We start from the raw sequence: 22299 nt of genomic DNA, 5'->3' as shown, positions 1-22299 counted from the left end.
GTGCTCTGCATGATGATTGTTTTTGTGGTGCAAAATTCTGTCAAGTATCCAGGGGAAAATGTGAGTTCATGATTGGACAGTTGTATAACTTCCATAAAGCGAACTTCCAGATTATGCAGTGAATTACAGTGCATGGTTTGCTAATCTTTCACAAATGTGCTTTGGCAGTGATGCAGGGCACCGCAATAGTTCTTGCTGTGTGTACATTAATGTTCAAGACACAAAAGCTCCAAGTGTGAACAGCAGGTTCACAGATGACACAAGAATTGGAGCGGTAGTAAGTAGCAAAATGCCTTAGTTTCTCGGCACACATTGTTCCAGCTGTGGCTCAACTAATGTTATTTACAGTTCCATCATTACCCCTTTGCTGTTATATTCAGGCAGTTATCCAATATTTTACCAACTTATCCACAGGCCCTCCTGCCTTCAAGAATATGTTTATGCACACACCAAGGTCCTTCTGATCCTCTGTCATCCAGACCCAAAACATCAACTTTCCTGCTCCTCTGAAGCTGCCTGGCCTGCTGTGTTCATCCAGCTCCACACCTTATTATCTCATTGAACATATATTCTCCTGACCTATTAGACCCCCAAAATGCTTCACCTCACACTTTTCTGTATTGAATTCTATTTGCCTCTGTTTAGGCCTTCTAACCAGCCCATATGCGTAACCTGAGAGACGAAGGCTTTTTGCTGTTTACAACCGTCCAATTCTTGTGTCATCTGTGAATCGGCTGTTCATACTTGGAGCTTTCGTGTCTTCAACATTAATGTACGCACAGTAAGAACTATTACTGTCCCCTGTGGTATGTTGCTGGATGAAAGCATCAAGTTGCCGAAAAGCCCTTCAAAAATCACATTTACTTCCTGCCACAAACCCAATTTTGGCTCCAATTTGCCAATTCGATGTATCTCCTAGGCTCTTAGGTTCTGAACCAACCCACCATCTGAGACCATTAAATTATTTCTTCAGGTAAGAGAGGTGTCTAATGAAAAGACATTGAGAAGAATTATATTCTTGAGTTTACAAAAAAATAACGTTTAAACTTGTTGAGACAAAGTTTTGGAGATCTGTGAGGTAAATTGTTTTTATCTTCAAGCGAAATTGCACATTACGTAGAAAATTTCCAGTCTCCAAATGATGAGGTTACACAAATATTGAGTTTGGTTTCCAGTTCACAGATGAGGGATCAAACGTTTAACTTGCCTGGCCTTGATAGATCTAACTTTGCATTCCACTGTATAACTGTCTAAAATTTTGAGTCCTAAATTTTGATTCTAAATAGATTTAGTTGTATGATCAAGGGAATAAATAAGACATGGAGTAGTAATTTTGAGAAATAGGACAATGAGTTCACAATGGATTAAACAAATTCACCTCTCTTTTTCTAGGATATCGTTCAGGGAATTGTGCCGTACCTGGGAACTTTCTTCACAGAATTTTCAGCGCTGGATTCGGCTTTCCCGAATTACCATTCAGTAAGTCTCTCTTACAAGATTTGGATTCCTTATTTGCTGATGAGCGCTATTATTATGGTTTCATTGCAAGCTGCTTGTAGATGAGAATCAAAGCAATAAAAAAAATGAATGTTTGATTAATAATCCCAATCAGAATAATTTGATGCTTTGTGCTGTGAATCAAACAATTTGTAAACAAAGGAACATGCAAATCACTTTGCAGTTAATTGAATATGGGTTTAGTTTTTCAAAAGGTTGGATAAATTGCACATCATTTTTATTCTGTACAGGTAAATTGGTTACCTGGATGTCACTGCCTATTGAGCAGTTGAACAGCTGAGAATGTCTTCAGCTTGGTACTGATCTACTTGACTGGAGCAAAGGACTCTATGTCGTGTCCAAGATATGACCTGGTGGTATGACAGATCATTTGTGATTGGCCTTTGACGATATACTAAAATGGAACCAAGTTTACAGAGCTTGAATTTCACTTCTGATCTTTTAAATTTCATGATCTTGTAGTACTGTTTGACCTTTGTACATTTGAATTAATTTTCTTTGTCCTTGTCTATCTCTTACAGAATGGCTTGATCAACTTTGACAAGAGACAAAAAGTTAGTACTGAAAATTGCACTGTACAAAATGTTTGGAATTGTATGAAAGGGGAAAAGCATGCTTTTCAATCTTGTGCTGCTTTATTTGCTTGATGGGGGTGTAGGGGGAGTCGCCAACTGCATCCTAAATGTATATGGTCACTAATAAATCCAATAAAGAATTAAGGAGATGCTTTGTTGCTCAGAGCAGCCAGATTGCAGAAGCTGCTGCTACCAGGACTCGTTGAGAGGATGAGCACAGATGTATTTGAGAGAAAGTTAGATGTCAGAAAGGACACAACGGCATATTTAGAGTTTGAAGCAAGGTGGGAGAGGTGTATAGATCAGCATGGAGCAGTTCAGTCAAATAGCCTGCTTTTGCGCTGCTAATGTGCTGCAATTTACCTTTGAACAGTCACAGCCATGTACAGGATATGCTAGGCGTTATGTGTATGAAGATGTTGTTCAAATAATCTCAGTGTCATGGAAGCTATTTCATTATTGAAGACACTGGGGAAACAATCTCTCCATATTAGTATTTTCCTTTATATGAGAGGCATGATTTCGTCATGGGATGTCAGAAATTGAGGGAGTGCACCTGTTTGGATTCTCACTGACTGGGCAGTATGTTTTACTCCATATTTCTGAATTTGGTAATACCAAATTCTCAAACAACCCTGTTGTCATGGCTACTGTTGAGGGTATCATCAAATCCCTATAGTGTGGAAACAGGCCGTGCAGCCCAAAAAGTTCATAGGGCCACTCTGAAGAGGGTCCCACCCAGACCCATTCCCCATGTCTAACTCACTGAAGCAAAATATCCCTGGGCACTACGGGCAATTTAGCATGGGCAATCCACCTAACATGCACATCTTTGCACCTTGGGAGGAAACCAGAGCACCCAGAGATAACCCACTCAGATTGTATTTTCATCTGGTACTGCAACATTCAGCAGGCAACCTGAGAATATGAATTTGAGAGGAATTTGACCTTATGGCAAACAATGAATTCTTGCTTACAGAGCTGTAACTTGAGGTCCCTATGAATAAAATAGGTTCTGATGAGAAGCAGCTGATGCTGAATTTGCCAAACTGGGCCATGTGATGTAAAATCAGCTGGGTGGCAAAATAGGCATCCAACGCTGTGTGACTCCAATTCACCAGCTCGGAATGTAATCTGTCAAATGGCCCGCCATTTGTCGTGGCTGATGTGGATGTAGTGAAGTGTTTCTTTTCACTGACCTGTTGAAAACTGGCTGGCACTTTCCAACTTGGCAGTAACATGTTGTCAGAGTTTGACTTAGAAAGGTCTGCCCCTTTTTACATGTCAAATTGTGACAAGATTCAACCAAGAAGCCAATGAGGTTGAAAGAAAATCGTCCAGTAACTTTGAGCTGCTCATGGTCCATTCAATTTCATGGTGGTGCAACCTTGAAAAATTAACTCAACATTTTCACCGTCTGTCTTGGTATCAGTTACTATAGATCAGCCACTTATTTTGTACTTGGCAGACTTCCTTTTGCTTAGATCAATGATCTTTCATAACATTTCTTGTCTTCACCCTAAATCAGCTTATGGTTCTTAAGTGAATCTTTTTTAAAAATAATCCATCTTTGAAGCACTGTTTTGGGAATTAGTGTCCTGAAATCATCCTGGATAATTTGTACAGAAATATCTCCTTGAAAAGTCACATTTGTGTCATTTATTTCCAAAGCAGAAATATTTTTGTGACATGATGTACTGTGCACTTTGAATAAAGTTATTGATGCTGTTCAAAATACCACGGACTCGGATTTAGCAGAAGCAATTACAGCAGTTTAAACTTGCTTTAACAGCTCATTATTTATTTGTGTTCTTTCAGGAATATGAAATAATTTTGGGTATCAAATCCCTGCAGTTTGCTTGCTCATCTTACACCCTTCGTCCAAACGAGAATTTTCTAGACTTGTTCTTTATGCAACAATACTTAAGTGAGGATAGCGAGTACGTAACTGGTATTGTAGGAGTGTGCAGGTAAAGCAGTTAAGGGTTGTGTGTGAAATCTTCTCTAGTTATAATTGCTGTTTAATGCTAGTGAGCTGCCAGTTTACTTACTGTCTTCCTTTTCCTTGGCTTCAAATTTTTGACAATGAATTCTGACCTATGAGGATAAAGCCAGTTGCTCAATGAATCAATTCTGTTGTGTTGCATCAAAATGTGTTCTTTGGGATATAATAGTGCAGAGTATACTACCACTAAGCCAATGATTGCAGGAAAATGCAAAAAACTTGATGAATGACCAATTTTAGCAACATGTCCAAGAGCTCCTATTGTGGGTGCACCAACAAATCCAGGTGTAAATTGTACCAGTTTTGAGAAATGTTTCTTTTCCTTCCAATTTCTTTTCAATCCTATTACTAACATAAAATTAACAATAACCCTACACAATTGGTCAGCATTTTAAAGTATCTTTCAATGGTTGCCTAAAAACATCATTCCCTCATCTCGAAATAGCCACAGTATATTTTTAATAATGCAACCAAAAATAATCTCCAACTGAAAAACAAAACACTTTGCCATTGCTGGACCAGAGTTGATGAAGGAACCAGATTATAGATCACTGAAACTAATTTTTTGTTTTGACAGAGCAGGCTTTGTAATAATTACATTGTTTGAAAACAGTTTGCTTCTTCATAAATTGGTGGGCAGAAGTAATTATTTAAAATGCACCTGATGTAGCAATTTACATTCCTGCTTTGAAAAACAAAGCTCACTATTAAGCCCGTCCTCAGGCTATGGATGACCATGTGCAGCAAGCACCTGGCATTATCGTCAATTCCATCAGTGGCACAGTCAGTATTGGGCCAACTTCAAACATGGTATTTATTGTAACGGTAATTACAAAATGTTACCGAAATTCACTTTACATAGATCATAAGTTATATTTAAACTTCTTTTGGACCTCTGGGATAGTTTGGTTGATTTTTGGACAGATTGTCTGAAAATATCAGCAACAGAAAGCCTGGTCAAGAGATATACTCCTTCATTTTACTATCTCCGAGATGTGGCATGTGGTGTTCTAGTCACCTGAAGTGACTGATTCATGACCACCTTTCATTGCTTGACATTGTCTGTACATTCACATGACAGTGTGGATGAGGCCCAGAGAAACTCCTGTATAACTTTACAACCTATTGTATCACCTTCGGCACTGGAAGTTTGATTCTCGTGTTTTCCAGTTAACTTTTTTCAAGCCCAGTCCTTGTTATTTTTTTCTGTACCTGCTGTAGAAGTTCGAGCATTTTGTTCAATTCCATGTGTTCTGCAAAAAGACTGAGGGGGTTATCGTCTTGGTAAAAAATTACGCAAAGGAACCGCAGATGCTGGGAATCAAAAACACAAAGAGAAATTGCTGAAAACATTCAGCAGGTCTGGCAGCATCTGTCGAAAGAAAGCAGAGTTATCCTTCTGGTCTGGTGACATTTCTTCAGAACTCTTATTGTCTTGATCTGCTGTTCATAAAGCAGAAAAGATCGATGTGCCTACAGTGAGAACTTTTGTCGCTCATTACTCAAAGTAATGTTCAGTGTTCTCCTGCCTGAAAACACGTTCCTTTTGCAAACAAAATTATCATTCTGCAATTTCAAATCTATGTAAATGATTGATTTTGCCATAAATAATAAGAATATTGAACAAAAGCATCTGATTCTTCTTAAATGAATCTTGTCTGAAAATGTTTATTTGCCACCCTGCAGCTCCTCTGAACTCGAGAAACCGCCAAAGCCCAAAAAGAGTGTGTTTAAACGCCTCAGCTGGTAAGTATCCCATGTTAAGCACCGCAAATATCTCATTATTTCCTTTATTATTGGAATGAATGGACAGAAGGGTAATTCCATCTGTTCCTTGACAAATAGAGACATTTGATGTGTGGTCATTATTGCTTCATTGGAGTGAGATTTTTTAGTAACTGTTCGAGTAATTTGAGATGATGCAAGGAGTGGTGCTGTTATTCTCACCTCGTGCATGTGTCTAGTGTAGACTGATTGATAGAGATTCTTTGCTATGACCATGAGTGTAGAATGTGGACCTGTGATGAGCTTGGTATTGCCTAGCGAATCTCATTTATCCAGAGAAGTTTCTGCACCATGGCTAAATTTCACCGGAATAAATTTGTTTATGAGAGACAAGTAAGCAAAAAAGGTGTTACAGTGAATTAAATTTGCGAATTTGAGGGCCTGTATAATGAAAACTAGCAATGTTTAACAATTTTGAGTGAAAAATCAGATTTGTGTTCTACTTTGTGGGTCAGCAGGCAGCAGAAATTTCTTCTGTTGAAAAATTATCAGCCATGCTTCTCACATCTGAAGCTCCACCTCAAAATTACTATCTCAATGGAGTCAAGTTAGGTCAAGGGGAAGCACAACGAGATCTAGGTGTTCTTGTACATCAGTCAATGAAAGCAAGCATGCAGGTACAGCAGGTAGTGAAGAAAGCTAATAGCATGCTGGCCTTCATAACAAGAGGAATTGAGTATAGGAGCAAAGAGGTCCTTCTGCAGCTGTACAGGGTCCCGGTGAGACCGCACCTGGAGTATTGTGTGCAGTTTTGGTCTCCCAATTTGAGGAAGGATATTCTTGCTATTGAGGGAGTGCAGCGTAGGTTCACAAGGTCAATTCCCAGAATGGCGGAACTATCATATGTTGAAAGATTGGAGCGACTGGACTTGGAGACTTGAGTTTAGAAGGATGAGAGGGGATCTGATTGAGACGTATAAGACTATTAAGGGATTGGACACTGTGGAGGCAGGAAGCATGTTTCCGCTGATGGGTGAGTCCAGGACCAGAGGACACAGTTTAAAAATGAGGGGAAGGCCATTTAGAACAGAGTTGAGGAAAAACGTCTTCACCCAGAGAGTGGTGGATATATGGAATGCTCTGCCCCAGAAGGCAGTGGAGGCCAACTCTCTGGATGCTTTCAAGAAAGAGATAAACAGAGCTCTTAAAGATAGTAGAATCAAGGGTTATGGGGATAAGGCAGGAACAGGATACTGATTGTGGATGATCAGCCATGATCATAATGAATGGTGGTGCTGGCTCGAAGGGCCGAATGGCCTACTCCAGCACCTATTGTCTATTTTCTATAAAACTCAAATCTCTTTCCATGTAGGTGTCATGAAAGTATGTGTTTGTGTTGTTGTGCATACATGTGTAAAGACTTCAAAGTTATTGTTTTTGATAATTTTCCTGAGTTGGGGATATTATCTTATATTTCTGTTCAATAGGTGAGGACTGACCAGAACTCAGCAAAGTCAGATTTTCCCCCACATACCCGTGTAGAGTTTCAGAGAAGCAAAACCATGCCTTGTTGCTGTGTTGTGCCTTGCAGTGATCTGGACTGTGACATGTGACTATTGTTAGATAGAAACCAAGAAAGAGAAGGGAAACACTTATTCACTTCCTAGGATATCTTCTCTTTACATGAGTGTGGATGTTACATGGATGTGATTTAGGCTTCCATGGCTTAATTGTGACTCTCGAAGTGCAGGCATTCAACATTGCAGCATTAGTGTGCAATCTCACATTTCAGCAGCCATCTGCTCTTGCTCCCTGTACTATTTAATGCCTAATATACCAACAATCGGGATTTTCAGTGTGGGAATTTTTTTATCATGCCATCTGCTGTACTTCTTTTGGGAGTTTTGGAAAATTTTCGATGTTAATCATGCAATATAAATGCAAATTGCTGAATAGAAATCCTAACGTTTGCAGTACCAATATACTGAAGGCCAAATTCAGAGGACACTGTCCTACCTTACAAAGTGTTGTATACAGTTTTCTATCAATTATCAATGGTGTTACTTTGTTTTACGTTTTATTTTTAATAAACTGCAGCTTTCAGGATGAAATTACACACACATTAGCATGTGGCCAGTTTGGGGGAAATTTTCCACCCTGTGGGTATTCAAATCCACATTTTGCCTTTCATGAGATTGAAGTTGATAGCAGGTTGAACAAACACTGCAAAAAGCCCAGATTCTTGTGCCATTGGAATATGCAAACATTGTAACCTATTCATATACTCCCTAACTATTAGACAATGTAACGGTGTTCAATACTAGTAATGCGAGCTCTTGGTATGAGTGTGCCACTATTAATTTCTCACAGGTCAAATGTGGCGCACATCAAACTCCTGGTACTCACATCATCAATATACCTTCATTCTAGTTTAATTCTCTAGAATGCAATGACATTTTCATGTTTGTTGTGTCCCCTTTCCCTTGTGCAGCCTGTTTTCAAAGAGAGGTGTTAAAATCACAACACTCAAACTAAAAGCTCTGAGCAGCGAGCATCCCTTCAGAATGAGGATTCAGACGACAGCATTACCGCAGCCAGCATTTTATCCGATTCCAGCCACTTGGAAATGGAAGAGCCGAGCACTTTGCAAAAAGCGCCGGAAAAGGTGAGACAGTGAGGCACTCATCACGTAAAATATGTTGTTCTTGGAGACTCTGGTTTGTCTAATAATGTCCAGACAGTTTTTTTCTTCTTTCTTTCCTTCCTTTCTTCTGCCTTCCTGACTACACTTTGGCAGTCAAGAGGATACAAGGGTACTCAGTGATACCGTCCCAGCCACTGGAGCTGGATGGCTGCCTAGCCAATCTCCTTCGCCTTTCTTTTAAGAGCTATTAGCCGAATAGCCATTTTGATGTTTCAGCCAGACTGAAATCCTTAAAGTGAATGCCGTTCCACCAAGCATCTTCATACCTGGCTGCTGCCAGCAATTTTCCGTCCCAAGTCCCACTTGCCAAAGTTGGGTTACTTGCTTTCAGAACGAAGGCAAGACAGCTGTGCAATTCCCAGCCAAATTCAACCTTTGTGCTGGTTACTGAAGCATTTGATTCCAGAAAAGGTGTTATTCGCTCACGAAGTGAGAGCTGATTTTATTTGTTTTTTTTGAGTTGTGCTGTTGGCTTTGTTTTGCTTAGATATTTTATATGATTTTATACTAATAGCCAAAATATTTCATCTTTAATTATTCACAGCATGTTTAATTTCTACACAGTAAATTTTAGTGCATGGGGTACATCTGTCGCAGCTTGAAGCGCACTGCCCACAAAAACAGTATTTGGAGTATGTTGGATAGGTCTTGATCCAGCAATTGCAACAAAGTAATGCAGCTCTCTGCATGGAGTCCTCGTGACTGCACGTTTTGTTTTTCTTCAATATTTGGGCTTTGAGCTGTTGATTAGTGCGTTCTCTGCTGAAGACCATTGTATCTTGGGAGATTATCAAAGTTGTGTTATGGTTATTGTTTACAGAATATGTCTAGGACTTGTCCCAGGGATATTTTCATAATGTATTCCCCTAAGAATTGGGCTAAGTATTATTAGGTCACATTTAGGTGTTTTGGAGTGGTATTTCTTTGTTTCAAAATACCCTCTTCCTTTTTATGGATTCTCCTGTTTAGTGTTGTGACTCCCTGTATGTTAATCATAAACTGAGAGCTGCAGTGACTTGGATGATTTCACTTCTGGTTTCTTTAGTTCTCTGCTGTATGTGGTTTGCTGCTGCTGTCTGTCTTTCTTTCTGCCAGTGGTGCTGTGCTGCACACATTCTGACCTGCACAATGCACTGGTTGGCCCATTCGCAGTCACCTGCAATTCATAAATGTGTTTTAACTTCAAACAGTATCGTTGTATTCAAGATTTCTGTGCGTAGCAGGGTGAAGTGGGCAAATAAATATTTATGTAAGCATGTTCACATACTGAGTGCAAACTGAAACCCCAAAGGTTTATCTGACAAACTTAGAATTGAAACACCAGTTTACATGGTCAAGTGAAATGACCACAATGTTATTATGCTGAGGGAAACTAATTAGTAATTTATGGGCATGCTAAGTACTGAATTGTTGATGTTGACTGAACAGCTAGTAAACACAAGCGGGAGTATAATTCCTCAGAAGTGATCTTTACTGGTAGAGGAAAGAACTGCAAGTTAAATATTTCACAAGACAGCAACGACCAAGAATTCATGTGCAACTTCATGTTCTTACAATTAAACTGTCCTGTGCAGAATGCCTTCACCTTTGTGGGCAGCAGGACAGCATATTTTGTGTAATAATAAATATAACGGGAAAGGGGGAAGTATCTAATATGCAACAATTGACAAACGTTTTCTTAAACAAAATAATTATTCCACAGTCATTAAAATCCGTGGATACTGCCTCCTCTGGAGGTTTATCCAACAGTGGTGCACCAGCAAAACCACATTATGACACAGCCAAGTCTGGTAGGCGTGCAGGTTTGGGCAGCTGCTGGTGTGCAACACGTCGGAGGGACAACCGCCAGAATGAGAAAAGCTGCCTCATCCGAGTCAGATTAGAGGAGGACAGAGCACAAGAATTCAAAACTATTTTGGTAAGTCCCTGGACTGGTTGCTCTCGTCATGCTCGGTCCAAATAATTGCCATTGCTCCCTGCCAGTATCGCAAGAGGAATTTTTATCCCAATTATTTGTTGCGATGCAGTCATATTCAGTGTGTATTTTCCACATTGCTGAAGCCTTTTTTGCTCTCTGAGAGTGCTTTGACCATCATTTTGATCCTGTTTTGTAATGCAGTAGCAATGTTTAGGTTTTAGGCCTGAACACATTTTCCTTGCATTTCTCCTTTAAGTGTACATGGCAAGGTGCAGCGCTCTGTTGCCCCATTTTGGAGATTGGCTGATAACTATTGAAGAGGAAATATCACAAATTAACACGCACCATTAACTGTACAATAAATCAGCAAGGAGGTACCAGATCTTCAGTTAGCTGACCACAGGCACTTTGGTCCATCTGTAAGCCAATCGAGTAATACTAACAGAGATATTGAATATTTCTTTCCTGGCTTTGGCTCATGTGAAATTTAAAAGGCTGGTGCATGGAAGAAAGCACATCAAAAATGGGTTGGAGAAGAACATAGAACATTACAGCACAGTACAGGCCCTTCGGCCTTCGATGTTGTGCCGACCTGTCATACCAATCTGAAGCCAATCTAACCTACACTATTCCATGTACGTCCATATGCTTGTCCAATGACGACTTAAATGTACCTAAAGTTGGTGAATCTACTACCGTTGCAGGCAAAGCGTTCCAATAGCAAGAGTGCAATCCAAAACAGAATAATTGCCGATTGGCTAGTTCAGGGAAGTCGAAGGAATGTTGGCCAAATTAGAAGGCACATAGGTTGTTTTGTTTGATCATGCATTTTCCTTGACAGGATCAGTCGTACTCTGATTGTGCCTCCACAGAGGTCAGTGTGATGTGTGGAAATTGCTTCTGGTGTTTAAATATTGTTAACAAACAGCGCCTCTTTATTCTGGTGAAGAGAACATTTGTTAGCTTGTCAGTGAATTGGAGATGGGGCAGAACCAGCCTAAGATCTGAGGCAGAATTTGGATAAGCAAATGGCAAACAGCTTGTTTAAATTGAACATCTCTGAAACACAGAAAACAAAATTCTCAACCAAAATGACGAAAATGTCTCCTGCTGAATGTGCAACAAATTGTTGCCAACTAATACAGTCATGAGAGGCCAACTAGAGAATCGTGGAATGTTATCACAAAGCAAAACAAAAACTTGACTTATTGTGTCTGTGTTAAATCTCAGTGAGAAGTAGCTAAATTCGCCACCCATCTCCCCCAACACAACCACCATTGCCCTTTTTAGCCCTGCCCTGCAAATTTTGCTCCATGTAATTATTCAGTTGTCTTTAGAAAGTTATTTAATGTGCTTTAACCACCTATTCGTACATTGCGGTTTGGAAAAAGCAGGATTCTTTTTTGTTTTTGCTTTTTCTCCCCACCAATGACCTTAGATTTTGACCTTGGTACATAGTGTCAGAAGGACCAGTAAACAGTTTCCCTCATTTACTTTAGTTAGCCTGAGCAAATGACTGTTCTTCATGATTCTATGTTCTAATCCTCACCCAATTTTGAGTCTATACTGCCACTGCCCATTTCATTCCACAGGCTTCAATTTTGCTTGCACACTTGTGTGGCACTTCTTCGAACATAATTTAGAAAATCCAATTTATCACCAATGAATCACTAAAATTAGTGATTAATCATTTAAAGTCTGAGCATACAGAGTGGAAAAGGTATTGGTTATTCAAAAAAGATCACTTTTGGGGATGTTAGTTAATGTAAAATAACAAGGTGTCGAGCTGGATGAACAGAGCAGGCCAAGCAGCATCAGAGGAGCAGGAAGGCTGACGTTTCGGGCCTAGACCCTTCCTTAGAAAGATAATGTAGTTCATCTAATCTCTAGTTGTGTAATATTTGACTCTACCACTTATAGAATTGTCGAGACGTACCGAACAAAATATCCCCCCAAACCTTTCCTATTTATGTACTTATTCAAATGTCTTTTAAACATTGTAATTGTGTCTACATCTGCCACTTGCTCAGGAATTTAATTCCACTACATTTTTTGGATTTTTCAGATTTGCTATCCATTAATATATTTAATATGATCTTTGCTTTTGACTGGGTGGCAAAAGTAGTTTTTTTAGCCATGAACTATAGCAAAATTAAAGTAGAATTAAGTGTGAGTTTACTCAACCAGAAAACATTGCAGTTCTCCAGAAGAAACAGAAAATTTACTGGTGCATTTCATCTTCCAGGTCATTGCTCAAACTTGAGCTGAGAAAAGCATTCTCCAAATATAACAGAGAATTAAACAAAAGCAGACAATTGCCCAAAAAACTGGTCTTCTCAATATCCTGCCTATCAAATATTATTCCTGTACAGTCACATTATGATTGAATATTAAATATTTGCACTGTCTTCAAATCACAAATTGCTAACTGTTTCAAACTGTTAAAGCAATTTTATGAATAATTTATATGAATAAGCATAACATTAGGAAATGTCAGACTTCACAAACAACATTGAGCCATTTGCTGTAATGACAATAAATGTTAAAAGCAGGCAAATTGTATGGGGGTAACAAAGTGGGAAGCTGGATGAACACAGCAGGCCAAGCAGCAGAGCATCTCAGGAGCACACAGTCTGGCCTTTCAGGCCGAGACCCTTTTCTGATGAAGGGTCTAGGCCTGAAACATCAGCTTTTGTGCTCCAAAGATGCTTCTTGACCTGCTGTGTTCATCCAGCTCCACACTTTGTTATCTTGGATTCTCCAGCATCTGCAGTTCTCATTATCTCTGATACAATTTTAACCTCATTGTGAAGCCTCTTCCAGGGATACCTAACCTGAAGAAGTTACCCTCCTCTCTCCGGAAAAACCTCAGTGGATCTTTCTCCCACTGCAACTCTCTTGTAATCTCTTCAGCCTTGAAACAAAGCTTTTCTGTTGAAGGGTCTGTGCCCGAAACATCAGCTTTTGTGCTCCTGAGATGCTGCTTGGCCTGCTGTGTTCATCCAGCTCCACATTTTGTTATCTTGGACTCTCCAGCATCTGCAGTTCCCATTATGTCAAATGGTATGGGGGTTTTGGGTGGGAGGGGATGGAAGTGGATTATTTAAATTATGAATTTCGTCATTAGTTACTTGTTTCAAACTGTGTGTATAGGTAAACTTGATCACTGGGCTCTGTTTCCATTCAAATTCCAACCTTTACTGTTCACAGTAACTGTGTTATGGAGCATCGAATGCAGATTTTACAATAACTGTCCGACCAGATATTATTTCATTAATGTAACTTTTACAGCTTACAGTGTAATGTCCCAATTAGTTTTCTGGGTGAAAGCAGCAATATTTATAAGCCCTTTGGAAATTGAGGCATTATATATTTCATTTGGTGTGTGTGTCTAATGCATTAATGAAAAGTGAATGTTTTTTTAATTAGGTGACTAATCAAGATCGTGTATCTGAAGTTCTCAACAAAGCCATGACCGCGCTCAAATTTGAACCCGAGCGTCCTCAGGAATTTGATCTAGCACAGATCATTGAATCAAATAAAGGTGAGCAGTGGAAATTGCTTCAATTTAAGTTAAATCTATTTCTGAACAGCATAACGACTGCAAGGGAATTGATATTTTCTTTTGATTTCACCAAAAAGCTGCAGATATCTAAATTTGTATCATTGAACATACCCAAGCATGTTCAGCAGGATTCAACTCTGAGGAATGTAAAGCCAATAAACAACTAATACCTGCACCTAATAAAAGCAAATTATTTCATCAGATTGCCCTAAAGCCAAATCAGAACAAAGAACCACAAATGCTGGAAATCAGAAACTGCTGGAAAAGAACAGCAGCAGTAGCAGCACATGTAGAGAGAAGTCAGGGGTAGTGTTTAGAGTCCAGTAGCCCTTTTGTAAAACTACCTAAAGCCATATTGAGTGAAGGATGTACATCAGGATTTGGGTGTGGCATTAAATCCTGAATTATTCGCATTGTTTGCACATTGTTCTGCTTTGTTCATTCTTATTTTAACTGGTTATTCCAAAATAAATGTTTCCTGTTGCTGAAATTAATCTGTTCTTCCCCTCTTTTTGGCCCGTGGCTGAGAGACCAGAAACATGGTTGGGGTCACTGCTGTCAAGTTGCTAATCTGTCGCAACCCTCCCCCGACCATTTCCTGGTGAAAAGTAGAAACGAGGTCTCATGGGTTTAATTCTGCTGTGGTGTAAAACTTGCCATCCAGGCTGTGTTAAGCAGAATGCCTTATGAAAATGAAAGGTCCCAATGCCTTTGCAGCATGCTATCCCTGTCAGATTTCACAGAAAAGAAAAATCAGTTCCCTGGACGTAAGTCTCACTGACAAAGCTGGAATTTATTCTGCATCCATCATAGCCCTCAGAAAATGGCCATTCACTGGATCACTAACTCGTGTTTGATTTAGGTGCCCTCAGTGGTGTTAGTTTCAAGATTCCAACACAATGCTGAAAGAGAGGATAGCTTTTCTCAGCGTTTTCGCATTGATCACACTGCACCTTTTTGTGTTTGATGCTGGTATCAGCAGAAGTGACCATGTAGCTGCTGGGTCATTCGTGAATCAATTGGGGTTTTGCGTTGTTCTGTAGTAAGGAAAATCTGACATCTTTACCTGGGCTACTGTATGCTGACTCTTCACAGCCTCATATCTGGTCTAATAAAGCCACTGAATTGTACAAACTGTCATGAAGAAGGCATGTGCCATCGGACAGTGAGAGGTTTGAAATGGATTTTAGCCTTGACCAACAATGCTCATCCTGAGAATGGGTCTCAGATATAATGGTTTTCAGTTATTGAGTTTACCTAATTTGGTATAACTCCAAGATTTTCTCTTGTGTTTTGTAATACGTTCTGAATCCTTGCAGTACATTTGTTCTGTTCCTCCCAGCCATTGATATTTCCATATCCAGGAAGCAGTTGGACCTGTGCACAATCAATATGATGAAAACACGTGTGAATAATAATGTGCTTTCCCTCTGCTTTTTCAGTGCTCATACTTCCGGCCGATGCCATCCTGTATTATGCAATGGACAAGAAAGTGAATCATGACTTCATCCTGAGATTCACCGAAAGAAGATCTTCATGTCTATGCAAGTTTGAGCTGTAAGGAACATAATGTTTCATGGGACTCTGTTGGATCTAAAATCTCTGCTCAGTACCAAAAACTCTGCAATATATGAATAAATTACTTTGGCAGTGTTCTACTTTAAATTATTGGACAATTTGGAGAGAGTGACTTGACTTCAGACAATTGCTTAACATTAACTTTTGAGTCCAGTGCTTGTTTGTCCTTTTCAAACATCTTGCACATCAGCTATTTTTCCTGGAATGCTGGAGAATTGAACCCTGCCACCGGTCTTCTATGAACATCACAGTCATGTATCAATTGGTTGGATGAGGAAAAGAATCGTTTACGTATCAATCTTGTTGACCAATTGTGATTGAATTTGCTTGGGTTCCTCAATGGTTGTTTGGTTAAAAAGCAAACCAGCCATTTGTTCAGCCAATGGCAGGATGATGAATATTTCAACTGAAGTGTTTGGTTTGGCCTTTAAACTCTTCAGCACTCCATTCCTGCCTTCAATATTTTTATTTCTCCAGTGGTTTAAACTAATTTGGAGAGAATGCCATTGACATGCCTTCAGCAGAGGGTAACTACAAGAAATAATAGAGTTGTTTATTACTGCCAGTCATATTGCACTTGTTTCAGATCTTAACTGTTTTTACTTAATGTTCAATTTTACAACAATTTAACATAAAATTATTGTGTCATAGTGGGACATATGAGTGAGACTGTGTGAGTGAGAGTCAGAGTAAGCGATGTGTGAGTGAGACTGTGAGTGTGTGTAAGAGTGAGACTGTGAAGTTAGAGTAAGACTGTACGTGTGAGTGAGACTGAATGACAGTCAGTGTGAGACTGTGTGAGTGATACTGAGAGTTTCTGTGTGAGTGGGTGTGAGAGAGTGGGACTGTATGAAGTCAGAGTGAGACTGTGAGTGAGAGCATGTGTGCGAGTGAGACCATATGTGTGAGTGAGACTGTGAGAGAGAGAGTCAGAGTTAGATTGAGAGAGCGAGACTAGGGATTTGTATGTGAATGAAACCGTGCATTTGTGAGAGTGAGACCATATGTGTGACTAAGAACATGTGTGAGTGAGAGAGTCTGAGTGGGACTGTGTGTGAGTGGGTCTGTGGGTGAGTGAGTGAGTCTGTGTGTCAGTGAGTCAGAGTGAGACTGAGAGAGAGAGAGTAGGAATTTGTATGTGAATGACACCATGCATTTGTGAGAGTGAAAACATGTGTGTGACTAAGAACATGTGTGTGAGTGAAAGAGTCTGAGTGGGCCCGTGTGTGAGTGGGCCCGTGTGTGAGTGAGTCAGAGTGAGACTGAGAGAGAAAGAGTAGGAATTTGTATGTGAATGAGACCGTGCATTTGTGAGAGTGAGGCCATGTGTGTGAATAAGAATGTGTGTGTGAGAGAGACTGTGTGTGAATGAGACTGTGTTAGTGAGACTGCGAGTGATCCGATGTGAGTGTGACTGTGAGTGAGAGTTTGAGTGACACAGTGAGATTAATTGAGAATGTATGATTGAGTGTGAGACTGAATATTAGTCAGACTGAATAAGATTGTGTGAGAATGTATGAGTGAGAGAGCATGTGTAATTGAGTGAGTTTGAACAAGACCATGTGTGATTGAGACTGTGAACTCAGAGTGAGATTGTGTATGAGTGAGACTATGTGAGTGTGAGAGGCAAGGTGTGTGAGAGTGAAATCGTGGGAAGTCAGAGTGATACTGTGTGTTTGAACCTCCAAGTAAGACCGTGTGAGGGTGAGACTGTGTGCGAGTGAGTCTATGTACGGGTGAGACTGCATGCGAGTGAGACAGCGTTATGAGTGAGACTGTGTGTGAGTGAGACTATGTACGGGTGAGACTGCGTGCGAGTGAGACTGTGCGCAGGTGAGACTCTGTGTGAGTGAGTCTCTGTGTGGGTGAGACTGTGCACTCAAATGAGACTGGCTAAGAGTGTCAGAGACAGCCTGTGTGAGTGAGACTGAGTTGGTGCGTGAGAGTCAAAATTGGGCATGTGTGTTATTGAGCCTGAGTTTGTGCATGTGACACAATGTGAGTGTCTGTGTGGGAGGGAGTCAAACTACATGTGTGAGACTGTGTGAAGTGAGAATGAGACTGTATGTGTGAGACTGAGACCATGTGTGTGAGTGAAAAAGTCAGAGTGAGACTGTGTATGCGTGTGACTGAAGCTGCAAAGTCAGCGTGATACTGTATGAGTGAGAGCGTGTGAGATTAGATTGGATTCCCTACAGTGTGGAAACAGGACCTTTGACCCCACAAGTCCACACTGCCCCTTGAAGCATCCCACCCAGACCCATCCCCCTACAACCCACACACTCCCAAACACTACGGGCAATTTAGCGTGGCCGATCCACCTCACCTGCACATCTTTGGACTGTGGGAGGAAACCGGAGCACCCAGAGGAAACCCACGCAGACACGGGAAGAATGTACAAACTCCACACAGACACTCACCGGAGGCTGGAATCGAACCCGGGTCCCTGGCGCTGTGAGGCTGCGGTGCTAAACACTGAGACACCATGCCACCCTTGAGATTGTGCTTGTGTGAGACTGAGTGTGAATGAGACTGTTTGAGAGTGTGAGGGAAGGGAGTCAGTCCATGTGTGTGAATGAGTCCATACTTGTGAGTGAAACTGAGTGTGAGTGAGGCTGCGTGAAGTGTGAGTCAGACTGACTGAGTGTGTGTGTGAGCGACTATAACAGGCTGAGTGAGAAATTGTGTGTGTAAGTGTGAGACTGCGAATGAAACTGTCAGAGTGTAAGAGTGAGGGAGTGTGTGTATGAGAGGATATATGAGAGTAAAGTGCAAGCCATCTCAGGGGAAAAAAAACTAACAAACTAACCATTTATCCAGACCATTAGGTGGGATGATGAGTACTTCAGCTGGTTTGTTTGGCTCGGCCTTTAAAGTCTCCAGCCAACCTTTTGTTTCCAGAGGCTTTAACTAATTCTGCATTAAAAACCCATTGATGTTTTTTAACTCACTGCAACTGCAAGAAATAACAGCACTGTTTATTATTGCCAGTGGTATTGCACTTGTTTGAGACTTTAATTAATGCTCAGCTTTATAATGAATTTATTTTGAATGGTTATATTGTGAGATGTGCGTGCGTGTGTAAGAGAATATATATTTGTAAAGTGCAAACCATTTTGGGGATAAAAGGTATTTAAAAAATGGACAGGGGACCAGATCACCTCAGACATGAATACTGTAAGACACTTGTTGTTCCTAGTTTATCTGCTCATGTTCCATTACTCAGACCTGTCATTGTTTCAAGTGGGTCTCATTGGTTAACAGCCAATTTGAAACTCATTCATTGACCTTTTCATCTTCATGCAATCACATCTCACGTGCAGGACAGCGTTGGTTATGTATATTCACTTTTCAAATGGATCCAAAACAAAAATCCATTCAAAGTAGCAAAATATCAGGAATTTTTAACAGTATTTGAGTCTCTGTCAAATTCACATTTGCACGATGTATAAATTAACACCAGGAACAACAAGCACTTTAACATTTCTGGTATTCCTTTCTTCCACAGGCAATGTTCGAGCCTCCTTCCCAATGTGAATCAATGAGCTCTGGTGAGGAAGGGCTTTAGAGAGCTCACCGCCCTGATTTTTGAGAGGTCGTATGTATTTTATTTCCTTCTCCTCCTGTAAATCGCTTGGTGCTCGACATAGGATTCACTAATTAGACATTTACACATAACCACTTTAAAATTAAAATGGTTCACCATCGAGGCTATGCCAACAATACCAGCCACAGGTAGAAGAGAAAATCATCTGAGTTCTTTGTCTAAGTTTGTTTCTAAAAATAGTGTTCAGTAAATGTTTTCAATGTTCTTACATTTGTTTTAAATTAAAAAACTTAAATTGCAATCTTTTGTTTCATTCTTTTGAAGTAGAAGACAAATTCTAGGCTGAGGGAGTATACTTCATATCTAATTAGTGCTGCTTCACTAAATATAACCTCCTATCAGCAATTTGTGTTGAGAGCTCACCTCCACGAACCATGTATCTGGGGCAATTGATAGTCATAATCCTAGAGAGCAAGGCAGGTACCTTGGCACCACACAGGACATCTCTATTGGGGGGGCAGCTGATGGACAAACTAGTTGAACAAATAATGGCTCTGCCAGGATTGGAACAGTTTGTTTGCAATACGTGGGAAAGGTGCCTCCATTAAAAATGGCCTCTGATATCCGTCTACTCACTTGCATCACTGACCCCATGCCATTTGTAAAATGCAAGCTTTAGTGCAAAGGTCACATTGGCCTTGATGCACTTTCAAAGAATTTCTGTGCAAGACTGTTGAATAATGGTGTTTGCAGTGACTGTCACATCAGCGCTGTGGGGCAACTCGTGCTGGCACAAGCATTGGTGGGACAGATAAAAGAGTTAGCTCCAGGAATAGTAGGTGTACTGTTGTAGTTTTCCTCATCTTTGGATTCTGGGGAAGTATCTGGAAAACTGCCAATGTGATACCCCTATTCAAAAAGAGAGGGAGGCAAAAGGCAGGTAACTTTAGGCCAAACATTTAATGTTGAAAAGGTGTTGGGATCAATCATTAAGGAAATAATAACAGTGCATTTGGAAAGCAATAATCTAATTAAACAGAGTCATCATGACTCCATGAAAGAGAAATCATGTCTGACTATTAGTTTTTTGAAGAATGCTGAACCAGAGCAGTTAGGGGGGAACCAGTACATGTGTTATATTTGGAATTCGAGCAGGCGTTCATCAAGGTACCTCACAAAAGGTTAAGCCTTACAGTAAAAACCATGGTGTTGGAGGTGATAAGTTGACATGGATGGAGAATTGGCTAACAGCCAGGAAGCAGTGAACAGGGATTAGAGGTTCTTTTCCAACTTGGTGACCTGCGACCAGTGGAGTTTCACAGGGATCAGTACTGGGACGGCAACTGTTTACAACAAATATAAATAACTTGGGGTAATGAAGTGTAAGTACCTGGGCCGAATTTGCAGAAAATGTAAAAAAAAAGTAGAAAAGTGGGCTGTGAGAGATGTACACACATTTCACATTGAAATATTGATATCTGAATAGACAAAAAGCAAATGCAGTATAATGTGGGAAAATGCAAAGTTGTTAATTTTGGAAGGAAAAACAAAAGAGTTGTTTTATTCAAATGGAGAAAAAAAAGCAGAAATCTGCAATAAAGGCAGTTGAGGTCCTTGTGCACAAAACACAGGAAGTTGGCACACAGATGCAGCAGATAAACACGAAGACGAATCGAATATTGGCCCTTGTCTTACATTCCAACCACTTAAAATGAGGGAGTTGTGCTGGTGGGATACATTTGGACTATGTCAGCAGTTTTTCCTCCCTTATTTAAAAGATATCGTTTTACTGGAGGCAGCTCAAAGAAGGTTCACTAGATGATCTCCAATGTGTTGGGATGACCTTATGAGCAAAGGCTAAACAGATTGGGACTCTACTGTCCGGAACTTTTTAAAAAATGAGGATGTGATTTCAGTGAATCGTACAGGATTCTTAAGAGGCCTGACAGGGTAAATGTGGAAAGGATGTTTCCTTCATGGGAGACTATATGTCCAGAGGGTATAGTCCCCAAATAAAAGGTGCCACGTTAGAATTGAATCTGAGAAGTAGCTTTATTGTCACATATACTCAAATGTCACAGATCGGGCCATTTCAGGTACAGAGGTACCCAGGTTAAGATTCTTAAGTACAAATTCTTGGTCAGATTGACAATTAGAAAAATAAAGAAAGAAAAGTTCCAGGATTATAGATCAGAGTAATAAGGGAGAACAATAAGCAAGAAATTCACCGTGATAGTTCACAGGAATAAATTTTAAAATATCAGTAAGAAATTCAGAATGTCAGTCCTTTTAACCCAGTTCACGCTGGCACCGAGCCTCCAGTCTGAGCCTTAACTCCTGACCATGCCAGGCTTCACTTTGAGCCTCTCGAGGCCGGGAGACTGCTCTGGAATCACCTCAAGGCCAGAAGTCCATGCTAAGGGCATGTCAGCCAATGGATCACCTTGCTGGGCCTACACTGAGGCTGGACATTCAGGGCATCACCGAGAAGAAAGAAGCCAAAATAGGGAAAACAAAACAGAAAAGAAATGGCCAGAGTTGACAGGTCCTACTCCTCAGCCTAAGACTGAGGCGAGGAGGAATTTGTTCTGAGACTTAAGAGTCTCTGGTACTCATGGAGTCATTGAGCTCTACAGCACAGAAACAGACCGTTTGGTCCAATTGTCCCTGCCAACCAAATATCCTAAACTGATCTAGTCCGATTTGTCAGCATTTGGCCCATATCCCTCCAAACCCTTCCTATTTATATACCCATCCGCATTCCTTTTAACTGTCATTGTACCCACTTCCACCACTGGAGTCAGGCTCACCGGTCTATAGTTCCCTGGCTTTTTCTTACCACCTGTCTGAAATAATGGCACTGCGTTAGCCAACCTCCAGTCTGCTGGCAACTCGCACATGGTTTTTGATGATATGAATACCTCAGCAAAGGGCCCAGTAATTTACCCGAGCTTCCCACAATGCTCTGGGTTACACTTGATAGGTCCCAGGGACTTATCCACCTTTATACATTTTAAAACCTCCGGCACTTCCTCTGTAATATGGACTGTTTTCAGGACATCACTGTTTATTTCCCCAGGTTCCCTAGCTTCCACGTCCTTCTCCAGGGGAAATACTGATGTGAAATATTCATTTAGTATCTCACCCACCTCCTGCGGTTTCAC

At 40.5% G+C, this 22299-nt stretch overlaps 1 protein-coding gene across 1 annotated transcript; it reads left to right on the top strand.

Annotated features, from left to right (window-relative positions):
* Window positions 1–8354: 8354 nt before the first annotated feature.
* Window positions 8355–19436, top strand: LOC132208035 (ral guanine nucleotide dissociation stimulator-like). Its single transcript, XM_059643778.1, has 4 exons — window positions 8355–8488; window positions 13875–13989; window positions 15453–15567; window positions 19097–19436. Exons 1-4 carry the CDS (start codon window positions 8450–8452, stop codon window positions 19131–19133), a joined length of 306 nt encoding a protein of 101 aa, XP_059499761.1. The 5' UTR covers window positions 8355–8449; the 3' UTR covers window positions 19134–19436.
* The last annotated feature ends 2863 nt before the right edge of the window (window positions 19437–22299 follow it).

The sequence above is a fragment of the Stegostoma tigrinum genome, unplaced genomic scaffold, assembly GCF_030684315.1.
Source record: "Stegostoma tigrinum isolate sSteTig4 unplaced genomic scaffold, sSteTig4.hap1 scaffold_256, whole genome shotgun sequence".
Lineage (NCBI taxonomy): Eukaryota > Metazoa > Chordata > Chondrichthyes > Orectolobiformes > Stegostomatidae > Stegostoma > Stegostoma tigrinum.
This window is presented reverse-complemented; position numbering and strand designations above follow the sequence as displayed.